The sequence below is a fragment of the Mus musculus genome, chromosome 14 (assembly GCF_000001635.26).
Source record: "Mus musculus strain C57BL/6J chromosome 14, GRCm38.p6 C57BL/6J".
NCBI lineage: Eukaryota > Metazoa > Chordata > Mammalia > Rodentia > Muridae > Mus > Mus musculus.
The window spans coordinates 65,220,028-65,246,034 of NC_000080.6; the positions used below are offsets into that span (position 1 = coordinate 65,220,028).

The following is a 26,007-nucleotide window of genomic DNA, read 5'->3' on the forward strand; positions in this document are numbered from 1 at the left end:
GCCAATAGTACTGCTATATGGCTTTATTTAAGCATCATATGAAAAACATTCACTTATATCTTGGTTTTCCTATTTAGATTCATAACCTAACAAAGCTCTGAGGTTCAAATTCTTTTGAACTAAATGGCAAAAAAAATTACTCATACTAAGGAGGGAAGGCTTGAATAAAAAGGAAACTAAGGTATAATCACATTACTTGGTGGTTTACACTGTTGAGGCTTTGGCTTTGAATCAGGTCTTAGCTCTTTTTCCTTACCAAGAAAAAAAATCTGTATTTTTCTAATGGAGGTACATACTGTGTTGAATTAGCTTTTATTTTTTAAAATAAGTTAATCACAAAACACTAACTTATATCAAGCCTATAATCATGTAAAGCAAATGAAAATAAACTGTTAATCAGGTTTAGGTAGCCTTTTATACAAGTAACATGGAGGAGGGCGGATTCCTTTGTTTGTCGTTTTCTTGAGAGCTGAGGATAGGACCCAAGGCCTCTGTATGTTCAGAAAAATGCTCTACCACCGGGCCACATCCATAGCCACCGGTTCTTGAATAGAAGCTTCCAGTTACAACTTTTATACACTTCTTAATTACATTATGCTGCTTTATCAGCCTTTACTTTTATTACACTTTGAACAGTCAATTACTTGCCCTATTGACATAAAAGCCTATTATAATGCTATAGTAATTAAGATAATGTAGCACAGAGAGACATCAGGCCTTGGAACAGAGGGACAGCAAGTTCTGCTGTGAATTCTTCATGTCTGACTAAGGAAGCAATACAGAGCGGTGGAGCAGGGATGAAGTCAGGAAACGCTAACTGCTACCTGCACGTCAAGTACGGCTTATAAACTGTAATTTGTCCTTTCAGGAGAGCAATGGCTTTAAATTAAAGCAGCACAAGGCTGGGCAGGTAAAGAGCTATTGGCAGCTCACTCTTCATAGTTTTGTTTCTCCTCTTCTCTAAATCTTTATTCTCCCATCCTTGGACCATCAATTCACTTGTGCCACTGTGAAAAATGTATAATAAAGTAGGATTTCAACCTCCAGATTTTCCTTCAATCACTGAAAGGAAGGAAATCAATATAAATTCACTTTTCAAACATTTTGTAAATAAGCTTTGAATTTCTGAACAAGAGAATATCATCTTAAAATAATTACTTCATACAAAGTAAGAGCAGCCAATGTGGCCAACTGTAACGAAGTTCTACAATTTGGGTTCTAGTAACTTTATAATGACTGCTGTGTTACTATTCACTGTCAATCTTTAAGTAAATAAAAAGTGAAAATTCATGACTAAAGAACAACTCTGCATCTTACTGTTCAAGTCCCCAACTTCTCAAGTAAGAGGTCAGAGGCAGAGACAAAGGAGAGCAGAATGTGCCAGCTGATTCAGAACGAAATGCTCAGCAGAGTGCATATTCTCAGACGTTATCCTGGTCTATGACCACCCGACAGATCTGTCATGCATACAGCAACATAGACTATACCCTACAGAAAACTACCAAAAGCCACATTTACTTAAGAGCTCAAAATGAGAACAAAAGCAATAAAGTTATCTCAATTCTATCATCCTTTGCCTTGCTGGCATTATGACATTATGAAGAAGTTATATTTGAATAAGCAAAGGGCAACATCCTGAACTTTCATCCAATTTTACATGACCGGTGTTGACCATCAGTGATGTTGCTGTCTGTCTTACAGCAAAGAGCGGCTAGAAAGTAGGAAAACAACACTGTCCACACAGATCACACAATAATAGGTGCAGTAACAATGAGAAACTCTCCAGCTATCGTAATCTTTGTGAGCCTAAGGATGAGCTCCCTCATGCTTAGTGGAATGATCATGCTCACACAGGCGGAGTGTAACTCCTCTCTTAGAATAAGAAAGGAACTACTGCTTTTCTTCCTAAAGCAAATCACACAAAAAGTAAATTATTTTGCAAGGTTTTGTCTTTTTCAAATGCAGACTAAAATATAATCAGAAAGGAAGAATTTGTTTTTACAGAACAATAAACCAAACAAGAGCTCTCCCTTATCAAACACTGTCATAGATCCCTAACATCCTCCCCAGCCGTGTACACAGTGGCAAGAATAGAGCAGGCTTATAAATTGCATCTTACAACTTTCCCGACTGTGCACAGCTTCACGATTTACAACCAGCCAGCACTATCTTCCATGAGCCATAACGTGGGTGCTGGGAACTTAACCTGGGTCCTCTGCGGAACCATTGCTCAGCCCCTTAAATGCTGGGTTAGATTTTTCAGGTAGACTTAATAAAGCTCTTGTCTGTAAATCTAAACTTTTAATTTCAGGATCTGATGTAAGGTTTTCTTACTCAGAGACATTTTAATCTAGTTATAAAGATCTAGAAAGATAAATACAATCTTAGTACGCTTAACAAACTTTGTATTTTTTGCTATAGAAACTTTAAACTGGGGCTGGCAAGATGGCTCAGAGGGTAAGAGCACTGACTGCTCTTGTGAAGGTCCTGAGTTCAAATCCCAGCAACCCCATGATGGCTCACAACCACCTGTAATAAGATCTGACTCTTCCTTCTGGTGTGTCTGAAGACTTATTTATACTTACTTATAATAATAAATACATCTTTGGGCTGGAGCAAGCAGGGACTGAGAGAGCAGAGTTGACTGGAGCATAGGGGGTTGACCAGAGAGAACAGAGGTCCTAAAATTCAATTTCCAACAACCACATGAAGGCTCACAACCGTCTGTACAGCTACAGTGTACTCATCTACATAAAATAAATAAATCCTTAAAAAAACAAAACTTTACCCTTTTTTTTTAACTTTAAGGTGTTTTTACTAGGTGTTTGCAGGTCTGTTTGTTGTTATTCACATATTTTTTTTTCTGGTGCATGTTAAAAGGTATTTTGTGTGTGTGTGTTTTTGAGACAAGGTTTCTCTGTGTAGCCTTGGTTGTCCTACTCTATAGAACAGGCTGGCTTCCAACTCAGAGATCCACCTGCCTCTGCCTCCCAAGTGCTGGGATTAAAGGTGTGCGCTGCCACTGCCTGACCAAAGGGACTAAAGACAGGAAGAACTCACACATTATGCTGCTTTAGTTTTGGCAGTACCTAACTCACAGTTACTTCCCTCCACTGGGCTACGAGCTCCTTAAAGACAGTGGCTGTATCTTAATCACTCCTACCTTCCACAGCAACCATCAACATGCCAGAAGAGTAGCCATATAATAATTTTGAATTAGTGACCTTTTTTAAAGGTAAAAAATAAGTTGTAGTTTATGGTAAGAAAATTTTCAGATTCATTTGATTTTACATGTGAGAAGAACTTTAGACATCTTGTAAGATTTCAGAGCTCAGGCTGGGATGTGTAGCTCATTTGGTAGAGCTTGCTCAGCACGCAGCATCTGGGTTCGAACCCCAGAAACATATAAACTGGGTGTGACAGCATACATCTTAATATTAGCACTTGGGAGGCCAAGGATGATCATAAATTTAAGGTCATTCTCTACCACTTAATATATTTGAGGCCAGTTTGGGCTACATGAGATATTGTCTCAAACAAACAAACAAGAAAATTAGAGCTAACGGAATGATAAACAAGTGACTGCCCTAAAGACACAGCTTCTGAGTGATACAGTCACAAGTAGGAAAATACCCTCCAAATACATCAGTGTTCTTGCATAGAAAAAGGCATAAAATGTTATGACTGCAAGCTTTGAAATCAGGCAGTTCACATCTCAGTTCTATCACTGACTGTATGATTTTGGTTAGACTGTGTTTCACACTTAGTTTCTTTATTTTGTAAAATTATCCTTGGGCTCCATTGTCAGTCAGCCAACACCAGAGGTTGTCCTCTGGCCTTCACAAGCATGAGCACAAACTGGAAAACACACATACCCCGCTCACATGTGTTCGTACGTGTACATACACACCCACAAACATACACCCCCACACATATACACCACACACACATCCCTTGGCAGCTACTACAATTATTAAGCTGTACTGCTGATATTACATTAGCATAAACTACCAAAATTTACTTCCTTTAATTGGTACAGTGAAATTTTCAAAGACTACTAGGAATAAACTTTACCAACATGCCTTACAGTGATATGTAAGTCAGTTTATTTATTTAGTACAGTGACATAGCAAAATTAAACGATACTAAATATCTTAGTTCCATTATCTATAAAATGATGACCAAAGGATGCAGGTAAAGACTGCAGGTCTGACGACTTTCTTGGTAAGTACCACCTGCTGTTAGGAGTTCCTAACACAGTACTGAGCTTACATGGAACAATGCTTGATGCTGAATAGGGGCTGGCCAATTATAGCCTGTAGGTGAAGTCACTCTTAGGTAAGTAAAACTTCCTTGCAACATTTGCCTCCTTGCTTATGACTGTATTTGCAGACACCAAAAGCTAAGCACTTGGCCACCAAAGCCCCCATATTTATTACACTTGACCCTTTATAGAAAGGCTGCAGTACCATTTTGTAGATCATGATAACTACTTTGAAAAAAAAAAAAACTACCAAGCATTGCAGTACGTGCCTATTGCCCAAGCACTTGGGAGACAGAGACAGATCAGGAGTTTGAGGCTAGCCTTAGCTACACAGCAAGAGTAAGATCTAGCCTTGCTTCCTTCTTCATAACCCAAACAAAAAGTACAAAGTTTATCCACCAGGCTGAGCTCATAGCTTAAGCTGTTTTGTGCCATGGAGGCCATAACAGCAGCAGCTCTTATCATCACTCTTCTTTAACAGAAACTAAAACATTTTGAGAATAAATTTATTGAACTTAGAAGTTACAAGTAAGACAGCTTCCACCTTAAAGACTCGTAGATACCTCCATCAGAACATGAGAAGTACTATACATTTACAAGATGAATCCTTCACTGTCTTTAATGGTGTAAGAAGAGAACTCCCTTTAATCTCAGCACTCGGGAGGCAGAGGCAGGTGGATTACTGAGTTCGAGGCCAGCCTGGTCTACAAAGTGAGTTCCAGGACAGCCAGGGCTATAAAGAAACCCTGTCTCAAAAACCATTTAAAAAAAAAAAAAAAAAAAAAAAAAGAGAGAGAGAACTCCCGTCCCTCACAGTCCTTTCCTAATAAGTATGGCTGAAGCTGCCTGGCAAAGGGAAAACTCCTATTAGAAAATGAAGCTAAAATCACAACAAATTAGATTTAATGTCATTCTATTTTTATATTTTTCAGAATCAAGACTAGATAAACAACAGATGGCCCGTCTTGTGTGTCTGGAAGGGTAAATGATGTTTGTTGTTCTATAAAAATGTATCATTTTAGATTCTGCAAATGGTTCTAATGGGAACGATAGCCTGAAGTAAGCTGCTTGTACAATGGCAACATAGTTTCTATGACTGAAACAAAAGTACCAGTGTCAGACTCCCTAGGACATACAGCACTCCTTGGTTAGATGAATCAAAGCCTTAAAAAAACATATACTTTTGAAAATTAAAGTTTGGAAGAAAATCTGATGATTACAGCAGAGAACAGGAGAAGAATTATATACTTATCCTAATAGTGAAATTATACTTTATAGAAGACACTCAGGTAAGAGATTAAAATTCATCTTGTTTAGTCTTCACAGCACTTAAAAGGTAACATATTATCTCCTTATATGAATAATGACAAACAGTTGGTATGAATTCAATGTTTCATTTGTACCAGTTACACTAAAAAAATCTATTCTAGGATTATCAACAACTTTTGAGAAATATAACTATAAAATGCTTCAAATCTCTTAAGACACACTAATTAAATAAAAGGAATTCTTTAAGGAAAAACAAACAAACAAAAAAATACCCAAGTACCTGAGAAATTATCAACATGACACCTGCTCCAGAAGTAAATGTCACTGCTTTAAAAGATATTTTTACAATTATGTGCATTTCTCATAGAGGGCAGAGGAGTCAGATTTCCCTGAAGGGCAAGTGTGGGTGCTGGAAACTGAACTAAGGCCTTCCACAAGAAAAGTACACACTCTTAACAACTAATTCACTCTTTTTCAATTGTAAAATAAGCATGACTGAGTAAATTTAGGTTTAAATATTCTTTTTTTTTTTTTAATTTTTGGAGACAGTATGCCATATATCTCATCCCAGCCTTGAACTCTATACAGTCAAGAATGACCTTGAACTTCTCATCTTCCTGCTTCTACTTTCAGAGTGCTGGGATTGCACGTGCACACCACTAACGGTGGGTTTCCATGCTGTTCAGGATGAAACCTAGGGCTTTGTGCTTCCCAGACACTCTACCAACTGAGACATATCCTTGGCCATAAGTAATACGTTTTACAGTGTGACTGACTACATTTTTAAAAAATAAATGAACATTCTTGAAAAAAAAAAACAGTTGGTACAAGTGTAGGCAGTGAAATTCCATTTTCAGGAAGAACATTCATTTCAAAGATTTTTAAACTAGCTTATATTTAGCTCATTTTATTTAAATTATAAGCTTATGTACATGTGATTTGCATTAAATTCAACTGGTATTTTAAACAATGTGATAAATTACCTCACAAACTGATTTTTTAGATATCAGAGGCCAACTTTACTATTTTTTAAAGAAGCCAGATCTCTTTTTTCTTACTTGCTGTGCTTTGTTTGTTATTTATTGTCTCACTATGTAAACTGGGCAGTCCATACACGCTAGCACTTGGATTACGGGTATGAGCTGTCCCACCTGGCTTGCAATGTCAGTATTTTTAATCAAACTCATTCAAATGTTATTTAGTCTTTCTATATTACCTGAGGGAGCTACCCCATTACTGCTTAAAACACTTTAAAAGCCATAAAGTACAACAAATGCTCTGGATTCTGCTTCTACCAGGTACTAGAGCAGTCACGCAAAGGAAGTAGAACTGTGAGTGCCAGAGATTGTGGGGAGTAAGGGCGAGACCACTGTTAAAGTTTAGCCTCAGACTGAGAAAATGAAAACATTCCTTTAAAAGAAAAAAAAGTGCTAGGGAGGGTTGCTAATTGTGAACGTACTTGGAATGACACACTTAAAGATGCTTAAATGGGACTTGAGTGTAGCTCAATTGGTAGAGCATCTCTTGTCCCGTCACTCCTCTAGCAAGCACAAAGCCCTGAGTTCCATCCCTAACACTTTATAAACTTGGTCCTTCTTGGCTACATAGTGAATTTAAAGCAAACTTGGCCCACATAAAATACTGACTTAAAAAGAGAAGAAGAAAGTAAAAGGGTGAGAGGATCATCGTATGTATTTTTACACTCACGTGTGGGCAGCCTGTAGTCACTGAAGTGTAGTGTGAATAGGTCACTTTTGCTGGTTGTTCTCTTAGCTGATGTGACTGTGTAAGCCTCATAACTCCAAGTGCTTTAGGAGGAAGCCATATTACATACTTTATGAGGTTACTGTGCATACCAAATGTCATAAGTGGCTTTTACCCACCACCAAGTCAATAGAGCTCATGAATTCTTCACAGTACGTCACCATTTTAAATATATCAGGTTCAATTCATTTACTCAAGTGAGATTTAAAAAAATTATGAAATCACAAAGGAATTCATTAGACTGCACTATTATTTGAAGAAAACAGTTAATATAATATGGAAGAAAAATTAAATAACAGAAAAAAATAAATGTATGCATACAAGTGTTCATAACCGTGAGATGTGCAAAAATATCCCCATGGAGTTTCAGAAAACATGGAGCAGTCTTACAGTAATCCAGAATGGCTACTCTGGTCTCTGTTGATGAGGAGAATGGAGAATCTGGAAACATTTGGCTGAGGATGGGTTGAGGCTAGAGTCTGTATCAAAACCTCAGGTGGGAAATAGCAGGTTTTAAAAACCACAAATTGGCAAAGTGTTCAGTGGCCTACCAGTCTTACCTGACACTGGCAGAAAGGCTGGAAAGAGCTACAGAAAAGTCAGTGAAGACTAAGATCCCTCAAACAAAACCAACCAACTGTGAAGATCACTGAGAAAATTGTTAAAGTACAAAGTTCTGTTCCTGCTTCTGGTGACACCTACCCAGAAATAGAAACATTCTTCCCTTGGAATCCTCTTAACTTGTGGGCTGCAACCCCTTTGGGGGTCAAACAACCCTTTCACAGTGGTCACTAGTTAGATATCCTGCTCATCAGATTATCACATTATGACCCGTAACTAGCAAAATTTCAGTTATGAAGTAGCAACTAAAATAATTTTATGGTTGCAGGTCACCACAACATGAGGAACTGTATTAAATCGCTGCAGTATTAGGACGGTTGAGAACCAGTACTCTAGACTTTTGGGTTTGACCTGCCTGAGGAACACCAGATTGCACCCCTCCCCTCGGATGGCAGACCTCTCATGATAGTAAGCAAGAGAGGGAACCTGAGAAGCTGTAGAACCTGGACCCTGAGCCCTCGCCTATGAAGATGCCCTCTCCCCATGGGAATCAGTCTGCTGCAGCCTCCTGCCAGCTCTCCCTCCACCCTGGATATCAAATTGCTACCTGTTTGTTATGATGCAGATATTTAAGCTTCTTACTACTTTATAGTTTGCATATGTTGTATTAATAAAACATTTATGAACCAGGCAGTGGTGTCACATGCCTTTAATCCCAGCACTTGAGGCAGAGGGGCAGAGGGGCAGAGGGGCAGAGAGATTTCTCTGAGTTTGAGGCCAGCCTGATCTACAGAATGAGTTCCAGGACAGCCAGGGCTACATAGAGAAACCCTGTCTTGAAACAAACAAACAAACAAACAAACAAACAAACAAAACCCAAGACAAAACTAAACAAAACAAAAAAAAAACCAAAAAGAGCAAAACAACAACAACATTGTGTGTATAGAAAAAAAAAGTTTTAGAAAATCTATCTGTGGGGAAAAAAAAAAGATCAGATTCAACTTACATTAAAACTTAAAAACAAAAAACAAAAAGATCCTAAACAAACAAAAATTCCAAATCACAAAAGCCTAAGAGGCAACCCATGAGAACAGTGAGCAAAGGTAACAAACAGGCAAATCACAGGGGAGAGGCCACAGCCTGATAGGCACATAGACATCTCATCTCATCACTAATACAGGGATGCAAACTGATAGGCACATAGACATCTCATCTCATCACTAATACAGGGATGCAAACACTGCAGCAAACCTTCCATGTCTGATACCCATAGAAGGGAAACAAATGTCTGAATGCAAATTAAAATAGTTGAAGATTCAAAAGAATCCTACAATGCAACAATTGCAGACTTTGGTAAATAACCTGTAGACACCAGGACAGTGTGTTACAAAGGATATGAGTTATGGAAGAAGAAGAAATATCATTTTAAAGAAATAGTAACAGGGGTGCTGGGGACATAGCTATGACATTACCACAGTCAGTGCTCACAGCTGATGAGTGACAGTTTCTCCTTTGCTTTGTGGTATAGTCTGTACTTTTATCTTTGTAAGAAATATTAGCTACTATCTTTAAAACTAATAATTTATAGGCTAGGGAAAATAGTAATTGAACTTCTATTGATTTTCCTACCAGACTGGCTTACTAAAACGTCTTAATACAATCTTCAGACCTGAAAGTAAAAGAAAGAGGTAGCTGAGTCACATTAGCTGCTTCCCTATATATATTACCTAGGATTCAATTATATGTCGTTGTAGGGCTAGTAAAGAAACCATGCTTGGCTGTAAAGCAGTCTCTCACTACATCAGGGCAGGGAAGTTGTCAATCTCAACATCTACTGTTAGCAGTGACTGAGGCACAGCCCAGCACTGTTGCTATTTCTTTAAGATGGCCTTTCTTCTCCATCTCTGTATCCACATCCTTACTGCTATCATTCACTAATTTACAGAATATGTTCTCAAATAGTTCACTAATAGGAAGAAAAGATACAAGAACACCAAGCCCTTTAGTATGAGGTGTAAACGTTTTAAAAGTGTTTAGAGACCTGACAGATCTCATTAGATACAGAAAAGTTCCTTGACAAAATCCAAAACCTCTTCATGATAAAAGTCCTGGAGAGATTAGAGATACAGAGACATAATCAATATAGTAAAGGCAGTTTACAGTGAGCCCACAGGCATCATCAACTTAAATGGAGAGAAATTCCAAAGCAATTCCACTAAAATAAGAAACGAGATAAGGGTGTACATTTTCTCCATATCTATTCAATATAGTACTTCAATTTTTAGGTAAAGCAATAAGATAACTGAAGGAGATCAAGGGGATAGAAATTAAGAAGGAAGAAGTCAAGGTACTGTCATTTGCAGGTGATATTATAGTATATATTACTAAACCTAAAAATTCTACCAGGGAACTTGTATGAACACTTTCAGCAGCAAGATGACTAGATACAAGATTAAAACAAACAAACAAACAAACAAACAAACAAATCAGTAGCCTTTTGATATACATATGACAAATGGACTGAGAAAGAAATCAGAAAAACAACATGCTTCACTATAGCCACAAATTATATAAAATATCTTGGGAGTAACTCTAAACAAGTAAAGGCAAGACTTATATTAAAAACTTCAAGTTGTTGAAGAAAGAACTTGAAGAAGAAGGTCTCAGAAGATGAAAAGATCTCCCATGCTCATGGATCGGTAGGATTAGAATAGTAAAAATGACCATCCTACCAAAAGAAATCTACAGATTCACTGCAATACCCATTAAAATTCCAATACAATTCTTTACAGACATTGAAAAGACAAGTCTCAACTCTATATATGAAAAAACAAAAAAACCTAGGATAGCTAAAACAATAGTATAGTAAAAATAAAATAAGAACAATAAAAGAAGTGGAAACAACCTAGATGTCCCATGACAGAAGAATGGATACAGAAAACGTGGTTCATTTACACAATGGAATACTACTCAGCTATTAGGAACGAGGACATCCTGAGCTTTGCAGGCAAATGGATGGAACTAGAAAATATCATCCTGAGTGAGGTAACTCAGACCCAAAAGGACACTGTCAAAAACTCTGACCCAGAATTGTTCCTATCAGGAAGAACTGCAAGGACAAAAATGAAGAAGAGACTGAGGGAAAGGAGGTCCAGTGACAGGCCCAACTTGGGATCCAGCTCAAGGGAAGGCTCCAAGGCCTGACACTATTACTGATGCTATGGTATGCTTACAAACAGAAGCATGGCTGTCCTACAAGAGGCCCAAAAGCAACTGACTGAGACAGGTGCAAATAGATACTTACATCCAACCAATGGACTGAAGTTGGGGACCCCTGTGGTTGAATTAGGGAAAGACTGGAAGAACTTGAAAAGAAGGGTGATCCCAAAGGAAGACCAGTTGTCTCAACTAACCTGTACATCCGAGGTCTCTCAGACACTGAGCCACCCACCAGGCAGCATGCACTAGCTGGTCCGAGGCCACCAACACATATACAGCAGAGAACTGCCTGGTTTGGCCTCAGTGAGAGAAGAAACACCTAATCCTTGAGAGACTTGAGGCCCCAGGGAGTAGGGAGGCCTGGTGGGGTGAGGTGGGGGGGGTCATCCTCTTGGAGACTTGGGGAGAGTTGGTGGGGGTAGAAGGGATGGGATGAAGAACTGTGGGAAGGTACACCGGGAGGGGGATAACCACTGGACTGTAAAAAAAGATTAAAGACAATTAAAAAGAAAAGAAAAACCAAACCAAACCAACTAACAAACAAAAATGAGGTACAGGGCTGGAGAGATGGCTCAGTGGTACAGGGCTGGAGAGATGGCTCAGTGGTTAAGAGCACTGTTTGCTCTTCCAGAGGTCCTGAGTTCAATTTCCAGCAGCCACATGGTGGCTCACAATCATCTGTAATGGGATCTGATGTCCCCTTCTGGTGTATCTAAAGACAGCTACCATGTACTCATATACATAAATAATTCTTTTTTAAAAAATGAGGTACAAATCTAAGTAGAATTTTCAATAGATGAATCTCAAATGGCTGGGAAACACTTAAAGAGATGTTCAACATTCTTAGCCATCGGGAAAATGCAAATAAAAATGACTTTGAGATTCCATCTTGCACCTGTCAGAATGGCTAAGATCAAAAACTCTAGTGACAGCGTCTGTTGCTGAGGATGAGGGACACAGGAAGCACTCCTCCATTACTGGTGGGAGTGCAAACTTGTCCAGCTACTATGGAAACCAGTTAATTCTTCAGAATCAATCTACTTCAAGACCCAGCTATACCATTCCACTCTCGGACATACACCCAAAGGACACTCCATTCTATCACAAGGATACTTTTCAACTATGTTTATAGGAGCTTTATTTATAATAGCCAGAAACTAGAAATAATCTAGATGTCCCTAAACAGATAAATGGATAAAGAAAATATGGTGCATTTACACAATGGGGTATAACTCAGCTATTTTTTTTTAAAAAAATGAAATTTGCAGGCAAATGATGGAACTAGAAAAATATCATCCTGAATGAAGTTAACTCAGATTCAGAAAGATAAATATGGCAAGTATTCACTTGTATGTAGACATTGGCCATCAAGTAAATGACAACTAAGCTATAAATAATCCAAAGACCAGAGAGGTTATATAACAAGGAGAGGTCTGGAGGGGACACATAAGTCTCCCTGGGAGGGGAAAATAGATTTTACAAGTGGACTTGAGGGATACGAGGATGAGATTGCTGTGGGTGAGGTGTGGTGGAAGATGGGGTGGAGGTGTGAGAATACTAGGAGGGACAGCTGGAATTGGGAGGCATTTGGGGGATGGTGTGGAAACCTAGTTGAGGGAAAATTTCCTGGAATCTATGAAAGGCAATCCTAATGAGGACTCCTAGTAATGAGGGATATAGGGTCTCAGGTGGCCATCTCTTGTAGCCAGGCAAAGCTTCCAGTAGTGGGACAGGTTTACATTCAACTGACTTGGCCAAAGGGGTCCCTGAAAAACCCCAAACAACCCAGGTTGCTGTTGAGGCATAGGATGACTCGCCACAAACTGACAGCAGGGCTCCATTTGCCAAGGATAACATGTACACAACTCAGTGAACATGGATAAGCTGAGCTGGTGCCTATGCTCTAGTCTCTGGTGAAGGAAAGTACTTTGCAGTACTGAAAGAGAAATGTGGACACCAACTCAGCCACAAAACTTGTGAGAGTAGCCGACCAATATCTAATTTGACTTAAAGCCCACTCCATGAGAAAGAATCCAAACCCAAACACTGCTTAGATAGCCAAGAACCAAAGACTAGATAGCTCAGACATAAGGTAAAACCAAACACCACTGGTCTAAAAAAAAAAAAAAATCAGTAAGATGATTTCTAATGATATTCAGCTATACTCATAGATCAGTGCCATATCCAGTTATCATCAGAGAGGCTTCCACTGGCGGTAGATAAGAACATATGCCGAGACCCACAGCCAGACATCATGCGAGACAAAGTCTAAAATGGAGGTCTCCATCAAACCCCCCTCTCCACCTCCCACAAGTCCAGGCAATCCTACAAAAAAGGTGGAAAGATGCAAGAGCCAGAGGTGATAGAGGAAACCAGAACAAGGCCCTCTGAATCAATTAAGCAAGGTGCATATGAGCACACAGAGATTGAAGCAGCAAGCACAGGGCCTTCATTCGTCTATCAGGTTCTCTGCATGTACACTACAGCCATTCGCTGGTATCTTCATGTGATTCCTTAGTGTAAGTGTGTGCCCACTCTTGGGACTCTTCCTCCTACTGGACTGTCGTGTCCAACTTCAACTTGGTATGTTTTACTTCATTTTATATTTTATTTTGTCATGTTTGATTATTATTTTCTCTTAGGGAGAGAAAACTATAATCAGGGTATAGTGTATGAGAATAAATTCCAGTTTCAATAAAAGAAAAAAAAAGTTCTTGCTCTCAAAGAGTTCACTGTCTAGTAGGAAGAAAAGATACATGAACACGGCCCTTTAATCTAAGATGTAAGTACCTTTAATAGTATTTAGAGGTCTGAGAAACGCCAGGAGGGATAAATGGCTGGTGTACTTAAAAGACAGGGAATAGATGTAATGTCAGAACACTCTCTTAAGAAAACTCCTTGTGAGGGGCTGAGAGACCGCTCAGCAATTAAAGCACTTATTGCTCTTGGAGAGGATCCAGGTTTGGTTTTAGCACCTACCTACATGATGGCTCACAACCACCTATAACTCCAGTTCCAGTGGATCTAAAGCTCTTTTTCTGAACTCCACTGGCACACATATGGTGCATATATGTATGTAAATGCTGGCAAAACATTCATACACATAAAGTTAAATAAACAAACCTTAAAAAAGCAAGGGAAAAAAACTCGTTTTAAAAGGAAGCAGATCAGGTACCATCTAGAGGATGCGAGCTGTTTTCCTAGGACTAACTACCAGCTGGTCACACACGAAGCATGGCAAGTCATTCAGAATTTCGAATATTCAAACAAAATCGACATGTATAAAGATTTAAATTATATACAGAAACCAAATAAATGATTCTTAAACTTCTTTCTAGATCAAAAGTTCTGATTATGTGACTCTTCAAACTAAAAGGAACATCACAAAATATTCAGTATGCAAACAAGAAAAATAATGCCAAGAGAGTTTATGTAATTGTTTTTTCTGTAAAACTGTTCAAGCAATTACTAATCTGACCACCAGTAAAATATCCACAGAAGACCCTTACCTCAGAGTTAAAACAGTTTTCTCCACTATAAAGCCTGACTTTCAAAGAATCAATACATCTGTGGTAATGAAATAAGTTACTTTAAGTTCCTAGTATGGAAATGTAAATCATGTTTTAAAATGAAAGCCTATACAAATATGTGTATTATATACTCACTATGATATATTTATCAATTACTTCACTTTAGAATTTCAATGTGCATGCTTAATGTTCATGAAGAATTAGTAGGAAAGATCTCCTCCTATAGTAACCCTCTCTGTATTCCCTCACACTCTGAGAACTGTAGCAAGGTTCCCTTACCTGGTACGGACATGGAATGTGATACTCTCTGCAGCGTTCCTGGATCCATGTTGTCTCCCAGATGCCGCGGTAAGCTTGCTCATAAAAGTAACATCCAATTACAACCAAGAGTGGCACAAGGTAGAGAATGCTGAAAACACCAATCCGGATCATGAACTTCACTAACTTATCTTGGTTTTCCTTTTCTAATGGGATCTCAATCCGAACTCTGTTTAGGGATATAATGCCGGCTAAAAGGAGAGAAACCCCAACTACCACATACAGGCAGAGGGGAGCGAGAACGAAATATCTTAATGCATCAACGTCGTAGAGGCCGACAAAACACACGCCACTAATATTGTCACCTTCAATTTTATTCATCGCTAAAAGGATGATAGTTAGAGTTCCGGGGATGCCCCAGGCACTGGCATGAAACAGCAATGCTTTCTTCTCAATAGCTTCACTGCCCCACTTTGGCACAGCTGCTAAAAACCATGTGATGGTAAGAATTACCCACCATACACTGCCAGCCATAGTGAAAAAATATAGTACCATAAAGAGCATGGTACAGGCCTTATTGTGAGATCCTTGTGTCACTGTAGAAGCCTTATACTGTGCAGGGCTAGATGCATTGCAGGCTACTCGGTCCTCCAGCAAAAACCCAATGAAGAAAATTAATGACACCATCATGTAGCAGACTGCATAAAATATGATAGGTCTTTCAGGGTAACGGAATCTTGTGACGTCAATTAGAAAGGTTAAAAAAGTAAACAATGTGGCAGAGAGGCAAATGATTGAAATCAGGCCTATGAAATAGCGAGCAAATGACAGTTCTTCTCTCCTGAAGTACATATTGGGACATGGTGGCGAACAATCTCGCACGTGCAGAAAGGAATAGCCAAGATCAGGATCAATTTTTAACTCTCTGGGACACCAAAAACCATAGTCCCTCTGCACTGCAACTGGGGCTCCTTCAGTTGGATCTCCAACTAAATTCAAATCCACAAGTCGGGGATATGGCTCATCACAATCTGGAAACCTAAAAATCAAAAGATGAGAACCACAGTTACTTCCAGGGAAATCTGCTGTTACTTACGATTTCAATTTCTAAATTTAGCACCTACGACCTCATCTATTCACTTAGGATAAATAGAAATAAAGAAAATGGCATATTCTGGGGAGCTTCAAATATTTTAGATTGCATTAGTCTTAAAATTAAATTTGTTTTACCTTCAAAATCGGCACCCCATTAAAATAGTCAACCCAGTTATTAATAGTAAACAGCACATACATGGGATGTGTATTTAGTACAATCTTTGTAGTTTCCAAACGTGAAATATGTGTACATGTGTATGTGCAAGTATATTGTACCAAAAGAATAACAACTAAAAGTTCAAATCTAATATTTAAAAATCTCCCTTTAATGCTTCCTTAAATGTCCACTGTGCTGTGAGCTAGATCAATAATAAACAACCTCACAGATGACTTTTAAATTTCATGCACTCTCTCTACTTTCTATGGGGAGGCAATGCTAGGTTTAGAATCTAGAACTTCTATGAATGCTGTGAAAGCACTCAACCACGTAACTAACACCCCAGCCCAGTCTCTGTTTATCTTCCTGGGTAACTAAAGGGCATCTAAGGTCTTTAATGTCACCTTACTTTTTCTTACCATCCTGACAACTTCTCATCAATACATTGTACCCTTAAATTCAGTTATTGCCAAACATGGATATGTGTAAAATTAAGGATTTTTTAAAAAGAAAACTCTATGTACCTATCACCACAAATCTTATTTCAGAAAGCTACAATGTCCTCCTTAGGATTGCTTTCATTATATCCCATAGATTTTGGTGTGCTGTATTTTCATTTCCATTTGGCTCCAGGCATTAAAAAGATTTCCTTCTTGATTTCTTCAACAACCCACTCAACATTCTATAGTGTGTTGTTTAATCTACATGAGCCTATGTATTTTGTAGTTTCTCTAGGTGTTCATTTCTAGCTTTATTTCATTATAATCAGATAGTAGCTATTTTAATTTTCTTATTTTGCTGATTCTTGTTTGTGAGATTCCAGGGAAAGTATACAAGAAAGCAAAATCTGCACCCTGTAAGGAACCTAACACAAGGGACACACAGGAAGAGCACGCAGGAAGGAAACAAGACCCACTGGTCTGATACAGTGAACACAGCAGCTCTGAGAGGATACTCTAAGGTTTAAATTAGATTCTAAACAAGATACAAGTTTAAATAAATGCCAGGAACTTGATTCTTAAATTTGTCTTAAATATCTCAATTTTAACATGCCTGAAATGTATTTCTTTTGTTTTCTTAGTTCTCTGTTTGCTTTCATCACTCAATCCCTATATCCAATTAGCTATGAACTCTGCTGCTTTCCTCTGACTACTTTCAGATCTGCCTCACTCTTACTACGTCCCCCGGCTCTGTTCTTGTTTTTTGAATGTATTAATAACTATGTGCCAACTGGGCTCTCTGCATATACTTCTGCTCAGGTTGAATCTGTCTTCCATATTGCTCTCTCTTAGATTACTTAGGCTGAGTTACATGAATATATTTATTTAACAAGCATAAATTTAAAAAACTATGGAGCGTTTTCAGTGAGCTAGACTCTTGTAGATGATAAAGACAAGCAATGAACAGAATAAAGTCCCTGCCCATATCGAGCTAAAATTCTATCAGCCTAAAATTCTATCAAGGTGCTGAAGGGACCAAGAGAATTAAAAAAAAAAAAAAAACACGACAAATAGTTACAAATAACGAAAAGAATAGCTATGGCTTGGCAAATAAATACACAGTGTATTAATGTACAAGAAATGGGTCAGAGCACTTCACTTGGAGATCTAAACAAGTACAGAGGATAGAATGAACTGAGATCATCAACAAAAATATTATTTCAAGTGATAGGTGACAAAGCTTACACTAAGTAATGGAAAAAGTAGAATATGGGGAAGAAACGGAGGATGTCCGTGAAGCCGAGGAATGAGTCCTCTGGCCTGAATGCCCTCAAATCTCATGTGCTGAAATCTAATTCTCACTCTAGTGGTACTAGTTACGAGGGCAAAGTCCTCATGGATCTGAGGAGTTTGCCTTCTTGCTTTCTAGCCCTTTTACTGTGTGAGGATATGGTATATGCTTCCTCTAGCTACTATCAGATCACAGTCAAAATTACTTTAAAGAAGAAATGAACAGTTTTTAATGAAAATTGTGGAGCAGCCTAGGCAATTATCAATAGGAGATAACTTTAGGATATTAACACAGTTAACTATCAAATACTAACATTTAATAATTACAAAAAATGAGCCAAACCTACATATAAACACACACACACACACACACACAGAGAGAGAGAGAGAGAGAGAGAGAGAGAGAGAGAGAGGGAGAGGAAAAACATGGGGCTGGAGAGATGGCTTAGCAGTTAAGAGCACTGACTGCTCTTCCAGAGGTCCTGAGTTCAATTCCCAGCAACCACATGGTGGCTCACAACCATCTGTAATAGAATCTGATGCCCTCTTCTGGTGTGTCTGAAGAGAGTGATAGTATACTCATATGTATAAGACAAGTAAATTAATTTTTTAAAAAGGGGAAAAATGTTTTACTCAAGGCATATATGCATGTTTATATTTTATGTATAAAATCAAGTATGGAAGTAATTAATAATTAATTTACCATGATGTTCTTCTTACCTTGGGGAGAAAATAAGGGAATGTGAGCAAGACAAGGACCAATACAACATGTAACTATACTACAGAGTTGCCCAACCCTATCCCACCCCACCCCACCCCAGGCAGGGTTTCACTATGTATCCTATGCTGGCTTAAAACTCACAATCCTCCTGCCTCATCTTCCCAAATGCTGGGATCACAAACATATGCCATCATGCTCAGCTTATATGTACATTGCTTTCTTTCTCTCTTTTTTGTATGATTTATTTATTTTTAAGTATACGAGCACACTGTCGCTGTCTTCAGACATACCAAAAGAGGACATCAGACCCCATTACAGATGGTTGTGAGCCACCATGTGGTTGCTGGGAATTGAACTCAGGACCTCTAGAAGAGCAGTCAGTGCTCTTAAGACTAAGCCATTTCTCCAACCCCACTGTTTTATTTCTTAAAAGAAGATCTGAAGGCAAACATTACAAATATTTCAGATAATAAAAGGTATGTTATATAATCACTATGTTATTACTAACAGTCATGTTATTACTATTAACAATGCTCACTCTTACAACACTACAGGAACGTCTGCTGAACAAATCCTTAAGTCTTCTATAACAGCTCACAGTTGTATAGATGAAATTTGAAAAGCACTCAACATTTTCTCAACTGGGTGTTAATATGAGATAGAAAAATAATGAAAAAACAAAACAAAACCACAAAGCCAAAACAGCAGCCTTAGATATCAATACATCTGTTTCAAATGCATTTAAACTTCTAGCTATGAGTAATTATTTTCTTCTTTATATTTGATAATTTTCCATGAATGGCATTACCTCTAAAACCAGAAAAGTATTTTAAAAGTAGAAAAAAAAAACATATAAACCAAAGGTTTTGTTTATGTAATTCTTAACCCTTATAAATTTCTTCACAGATTCATCTTTTTCCTTTCATTTTAATTCTTCCAAATTTCTACAAAACAAATTGAGATCATGAAGCAGTGCTAAAATGTTTTGAGCACTGTTTTGCAATACAAATATTGCATATTGCAAACCAGTATTTGTATACACACTCATACATTAAAAAGTACCCTGCTCTTTAAAATAAGTTAAAGAGAAGATACACATTAGCATAAAAATATGACCCATACCTACTGCACTCCATATCTTCAGGCCACGGGACACCAAACATCTCCATGAGTTTTGAACACTCGCTATAGGCACGCTGACACAGCCTACGGCAGGGAAGTGTGACACGTCCATATTCCATACAAATAGGGGCATAGAGTGCACAAAGAAATGGCCGAAAATCCCGAGAACAATCCAGGTTCACCATAGGGTGGAAGGGCTAGGAAGAAATTAAAATTAAGTAATTAGATAAAAAGCTTTAGACAAATTTGTTAATAACTTGTTTTTTATTCATTTTTAAAACTTCTCAAGAATATTAATATTTCTAAGATTATTTTTAAAATAAAATGTTCTCTGAGATATTTCTCAAGGGCTTATTTTGGTTAGATCCAAGGACTATCACAGAATTGATAAATCCTGGTATATATTTAAGTGTTACAGACGATATTAATGAAGAAGCAGGCTAGAAATTACTAATACTACAGCTTATTTAATATAGGAAAAAGAAAAGAAATTATACAAGAAATTAGTCAAGAATGACTGCAGTTTTATTATTTAGTGGTGTGACTGTAAAGGTTTTAACTTTCTTTTATGTTTTTCAATTTCTTTATTTTCTTCAATTAACAGCCATCAAAAAAAGAGTGAATTAGTAGCAGAAAGTGGTTCTGGGAGAGGGAGAAGGGAGAAGACAGGTAGTTATAATGTAAAGGGCCGGGGTGGGAAAGGCCTCTCAAAAGTTGCATCCAGAAACCGCACACAGTAAAGGATGCTCTGGTACAGAAAACAAAGCTTACCTTTTGCTGAATGGTTTGCATTTTTTAAAACATAAATAACTGAAACTTCTAAATAACCCTTTACACTGAAATCAAATGTTGTAAATATAGCTAACGTTACGATTTGACACTATGTTGTAAATGTTGTAGCTAACGTTACAATTTGACACTATGTTGATGAAAAGAAAACTTGTGGTCCCAAATATAAAACTAGGCTAGGAGACCGACTGTAACCAGAGGGATAGATCAAATGTCCCCCCAAAAGTACATCTGTATTTCTGACTATTGAGAATTTTTCCAGTTGTTTTTAAAAGTAATTGAGCTACAGCTGATTGTGAACTGGCTATACTCTAACACTGGGCTTATCTACTGAACAAGAATTCATTTGTTTCAATGTATCAGGAAACCAAGAATCAGTTAAATCAAGGCCAAAGAAACTACCTGTAAAGTATGCATAATTAACATATAACAATCAGCAATCACTTCTCAGTATGACAGTTTAGCTTCCATGAAGAACAACTCAAAAGCCAAGTTTTAGGTATTGCTTAAGCTTCTGGAGAAGCACTCATGAAAAAGAACCTAAGAACCATGAGCCCACGCAGCAGGGCCTGAGAAGGCAGCCACGTCTGCATGAAGGCACTGGCCGAATCTTTTAACTAAAAATTGTAAAATGACAAAAGAACTAAGATTATTCAAATATATGGAGATATAAATGGAGAGGCTTAAGCAACAGAACTTCACTGTCTCTGTCTGAGACAATGCTCTCTGAAGCCACTGAGAACAACCTGTCCCAGAACTCTTCTGGAAGTTTTTTTCACATTGGTGGCGATCACTTCACTCAGCACTCTCCCCTTGGCTACCCATCGTTTTCCCTGTAGGTGTGCCATTCTCTATACCCAAATGTCCCTTTTATCTGAGACTAGTCAGATCACATTACATCAAGAGCCCTCATATTCCAGCATCACCTCATACTAATTACATCTGGATGGCCCTATTGTGAAGTCAAATCACACTATGAGGCACTAGGTTTAGGACTCCAGCGTTTGATGTATTTCAGGGAGACACAAACTCTTAACATAATTGTTCATGGGCTACAAGAGTTTATGTAAAGATGCCAATTCTTCCACAAATCATCTCTAAAATTTAATGAAATTTCTTTTATGTATGAGGTACTGGGTTTGATCCTAAGCCTACCAATAGTCACATACTCAAAAACTTAGCATGACTTTTAGTAGACAAAACCAAGCTTTTTCTAAAATTTATGACAAAATATATGTTTTAAACAAAATGGTGCTTCAATTAATGAATATCCATAAGCCAAAAATTAGTCATGTCCTATATAAAAAAATTACCTCAAAAATGTAGCAATTTCAGGGTAAAACATAAAACAATGGAAAACATGCTAGAAAGACAATGACAGCCTGTACACACACTCTCTTCCACACCGACAAGTGAGTGCATGTGCATATAAAGACTGGCAAAGGCCAGCAAGTAAAACGTGCCAGCCATGCAAGCCTGACACCCTGAGCTGGCTACCCAGAAGCACTGTGGCACACCACCAGGAATCCCAGCATCCCCACAGAGACATGGAGAGAGAGGCAGAGAACCACTGCAAGCTCAGGAGCCAGCTAGCCTGGATTACACAGCACAGAAGCAGATCAGCAAGAGACCCTCGCTCAACATGACAACAGGCAAGAACTCATTCTTGAAAGTTATCCTCTGACTGCCACGCCTGTGCTATGGGACATATGTACCTGCATACACAGACACATTAAAACAAAGCCAGAGCTGGGCAGTGATGGTGCACACCTTTAATCCTAGCACTTGGGAGGCAGAGGCAGGTGGATCTCTCAGTTCCAGACCAGCCTGGTCTACAGAGTGAGCTCCAGGACAGCCAGGACTGCACAGAGAAACCCTGTCTCAAAAAATCCAAAAGAACATAAAACAAAAAAATGGTGAAATAAATATGACAAGGTCTAAATATTGAGCCAGTATTAACTAAAAATATAACTATATAACATTAAGTTAAGACTGGAGGGAGAGAGAAAGGGAGGGAGGGAGAGAGGGAGGGAGGGGGAGGGAAATAGAGAAAGAAAATGCTAATATTATCTTTCAGAACTAGGACAAGGTGAAGAGGTCTTAGAAATGAAACTCAAAACATCCATAATGTGTTGGGGGAGAGGGGAAATTGGACTTCAATAAAATAGTAAATTCCTGAGGTGGAGAGATGGCTCAGTCATTAAATGCTAGTAACACAACTAAAAAGACAATAGAAAATTCCTGTTCTAAAGGCTCTGCTAAAAAGATGAAAAGATAAACTTTAAACTAGGATACATTTTTGCAATCTTATACACTACAAAAGATTTTGGTTTGTTTTAATTGGGTTATTTTTGAGACAGCATCTTGCCACACAGCCCACGCTGGCCAGAACATAATCCTATCTCAGTTTACCAGGTGCTGGGATTATAGTTATAAGGGATTTGTATCTAGAATATATAAATAACTCAGAGGTTAACAAGATGGCTGAGCACATAAAGGCACTGGTAACCTGAACAAACCTGGTAACCTGAGTTAGAATCCCCAGAATCCACCCCACATCAAGAACTGACTCCCATACATTGTTCTTTCATCTTCACAAATTGTGGCACTCCCCTCCACACACACACACATTAATAATAATAATAAGTAAAAGTTTAACCCAAGACTCCAAAATAAAATGTAAGGGACACAGAGGAGAAAAAGTAGCTGTAAGAGGTTGGGGTAGGTAACAGAATGCAGGAGCTGTGAAAGTAAAAATGGGGGAGGGGGTAGAAGGCTATGGGGAAGGAAAGAGGAGTTCAGCAAAAACAATCAAACCTGCTACTTTATAGCTAACTGAAATGCCTTTAACAAAGAAGAAAATCTAACTGAAAATACCCATAAAGCTGAAACAGTTATTTCGACAACTAAAATGCACATGAACTAATACTACATATATACCTGCACTGCTCAAGACAAAAACAATGGTAATACCAAATGGTGGCAATAACGTGAGAAAAACAGATATACTAAATCCTACAGGTAGGGATGTAAAATGGTGCAACCACTATGGTTTCTTAAAACCCAAACATATTTACCACCCAACACTGCACTCACATTCTTGGTCATTTATCCCAAAGAAATGAAAAATTATGTCCACAGAAAAAATTGTCACAAATGTTTACGCTGAGTTTTATTTGTAATAGCAAAGACCTGGAAAAATGCATATATCTTTCAATGTTAACTAGATATCAAAATTTTATAAAATAGTAAGATAAGAGCAGGGAATAGAGAAGAGACATATGTAATCTCTGTGTCCCATTCTTGCAAATTCCTAACTTCCTAAGAGACTACAATTATTTAAAAATTAAAGGCAAAGTTAACAGCACCTGGGAGGAGGAGGCATGCAGATCTCCATGAGTTCAAGGCCAGACTGATCTACAACAAGGTACAAGTCAGCCAGAACTACAGTATGACTGTCTCAAAAAAAAAAAAGAATTACATTCATATGATGATGTATGTACATATGTGACAAACATGCACATATATGTGTGGTAACACGCAAACTGTAAACTGCCAGATGAGGTATCTCTGTTAATATGTTATCAAAATCTCCATCTGTGAGCACTACCCATCTTAAGTTATAAAATTTATTTTAATGACCATTTTGTGTGTTTGCACTGAACTATAAATATCCTGAGCTACATTTTGGCTGACAGTTATTAGCACAGTAGGGCTTAAAGTGCCTCAAATTGAATAATTTCATACAACAGACACAAAATGCTAACTTGTCCAAGGTCATACAATTATAAACACAAATCTAAGCATCAGGCAAACTTTGACATTTTTACACAGATCCCTTGAACTTATCCAATTTGTTTCACTTAACTTCTGTTTTAGTTTGCCCTTTTATAAAACGGTCTTAATACAATTAGAACAACTAATAAATAATACTTATAAATAAAATAGGAAATAATTTCACGTATAGTAGGGCTATAGCAGGGTGACTTTGTTCCCTGTTCTCAACTGTCAAATGGGGAAACTCAAGTGGAGTTTTTTTCAAAATGTCAAACAAAGTAGGTAACCCCAAAATCATGATGATAGGAGACAGAAACCAGATATAAAAAGGTAGATACTGTGGGCTTGAGCCAATGGCTCAGCAGGTAAGAGCACAAAGTTCATCTTCCCTCACCCACATCAGGCAGCTGCCAACCAACTACCTGGAGAGCTGATAACCATTTCTTGCCTCCATGGGCACTGTACTCATCTGCATAAACCCACACTCAGAAACACACATACATATAACTAAAAATAACATCTAAAAAAGCAAATCATGTATGAGTCCATGCCTATACAACACTAGCACGTGCACCAATCCATAAGGACAGAGAACACACCTGTGAAAGCTGAAAGCATGAGCAGAGAATGTGGACTACGAAGGATATAAGGCAGCTTCTGATGTGATAGAAAAGTTCTATACTTTGATAATGGTAATACAGGAGCTGTTAAAAACTCATCAAAGGGAACACTTTACATAAGTGGAGTTTACTATATATGGTATAACCCAATAAAGCTATTATGAAAAACTAAGTAAATCAACTTGGTCTTAACAATTTCTTATCACAGCAAAATAAAATTAAATGATGTGGCCTTGACACTTAGGTTGAGAACATCCATCCATTCATCCATCCATCCATCTATCTATCTATCTATCTATCTATCTATCTCTATCTATCTATAACATATCTATCTATCTATCTATCTCTATCTATCTATAACATAAGGAACAGTACTCACAGTCTATGAAAGAGAAAGGAACATGGCTGATTGAATTCTAAATGATTCTTCCTGAGTGTTTCTCTAAGCAGGGATGTTTTTATTCCCTAAATCAAGACCCGAGTATAGGAAGTTTACAAACTGGAAAGTAACTTTCTAAAAACTAGATTTCTGATTTCTACAACAAAGGTGCACTGCATGGAACCTTGCATTCTTTGTTTAAATTCAAATCAACCAAGCCTTTGTGCTCCCATTCTTTCAACTCTCAAATTTCCATTCGTTACCATAGCAACCTGCTAACTGACAAACCTTCAAGCATAGCCACAGTCCAAGCTTAGCAAGGGTGTGAAAAGGGGACAGTGTCAAAGGCCAAAATCTGACTCAGGAGAATCAGAATTCCAACCTTTGTCACTGCACAAAGGGCCTGGTAACTATAGAAACTGTGCCACACTAGGTTTGGGAACAGCATGACTAAACTCACTAAGTGTGAACCAATGTGGAACAGCCTTGAAAATCTAAAACTCCTATTCATAGCTACTTTAGATCCAGTTGGAATAAGAAGTTATTCCAAACAACTTATGAAAATATTTATGTAAGTAAAATTATGAGACTCAAAATATCAAAGCAAAGCAAAACAAAACAAAACCCCAAATCCAGTCTCCCTTTCTGGAACAATAAAGCTTCTGATGACGTCACGTGCAAACTTTTAAGAATTGTTTTCTGTCTCTACAAAATAAACTAAGCCAAAAAGCTCTAGTTAAAAACAAAAACAA

The 26,007-nt window shown here is 37.9% G+C and overlaps 1 protein-coding gene and 1 pseudogene across 1 annotated transcript in view; one reads left to right on the forward strand and one right to left on the reverse strand.

Moving 5' to 3' along the window:
- The window catches only part of Fzd3 (frizzled class receptor 3), a 70,023-nt gene that overhangs the window by 27,587 nt on the left and 16,429 nt on the right, over positions 1-26,007 (reverse strand). Inside the window, exons 3-4 of the mRNA NM_021458.2 lie at positions 19,691-19,887; positions 14,887-15,904 (exon numbers count right to left, since the gene is read on the reverse strand). Of these exons, the coding sequence (NP_067433.1) occupies positions 14,887-15,904; positions 19,691-19,887 (1,215 nt within the window). The remainder of the gene's footprint in view (positions 1-14,886; positions 15,905-19,690; positions 19,888-26,007) is intronic.
- On the forward strand, positions 7,699-8,549 carry Gm52141 (annotated as a pseudogene).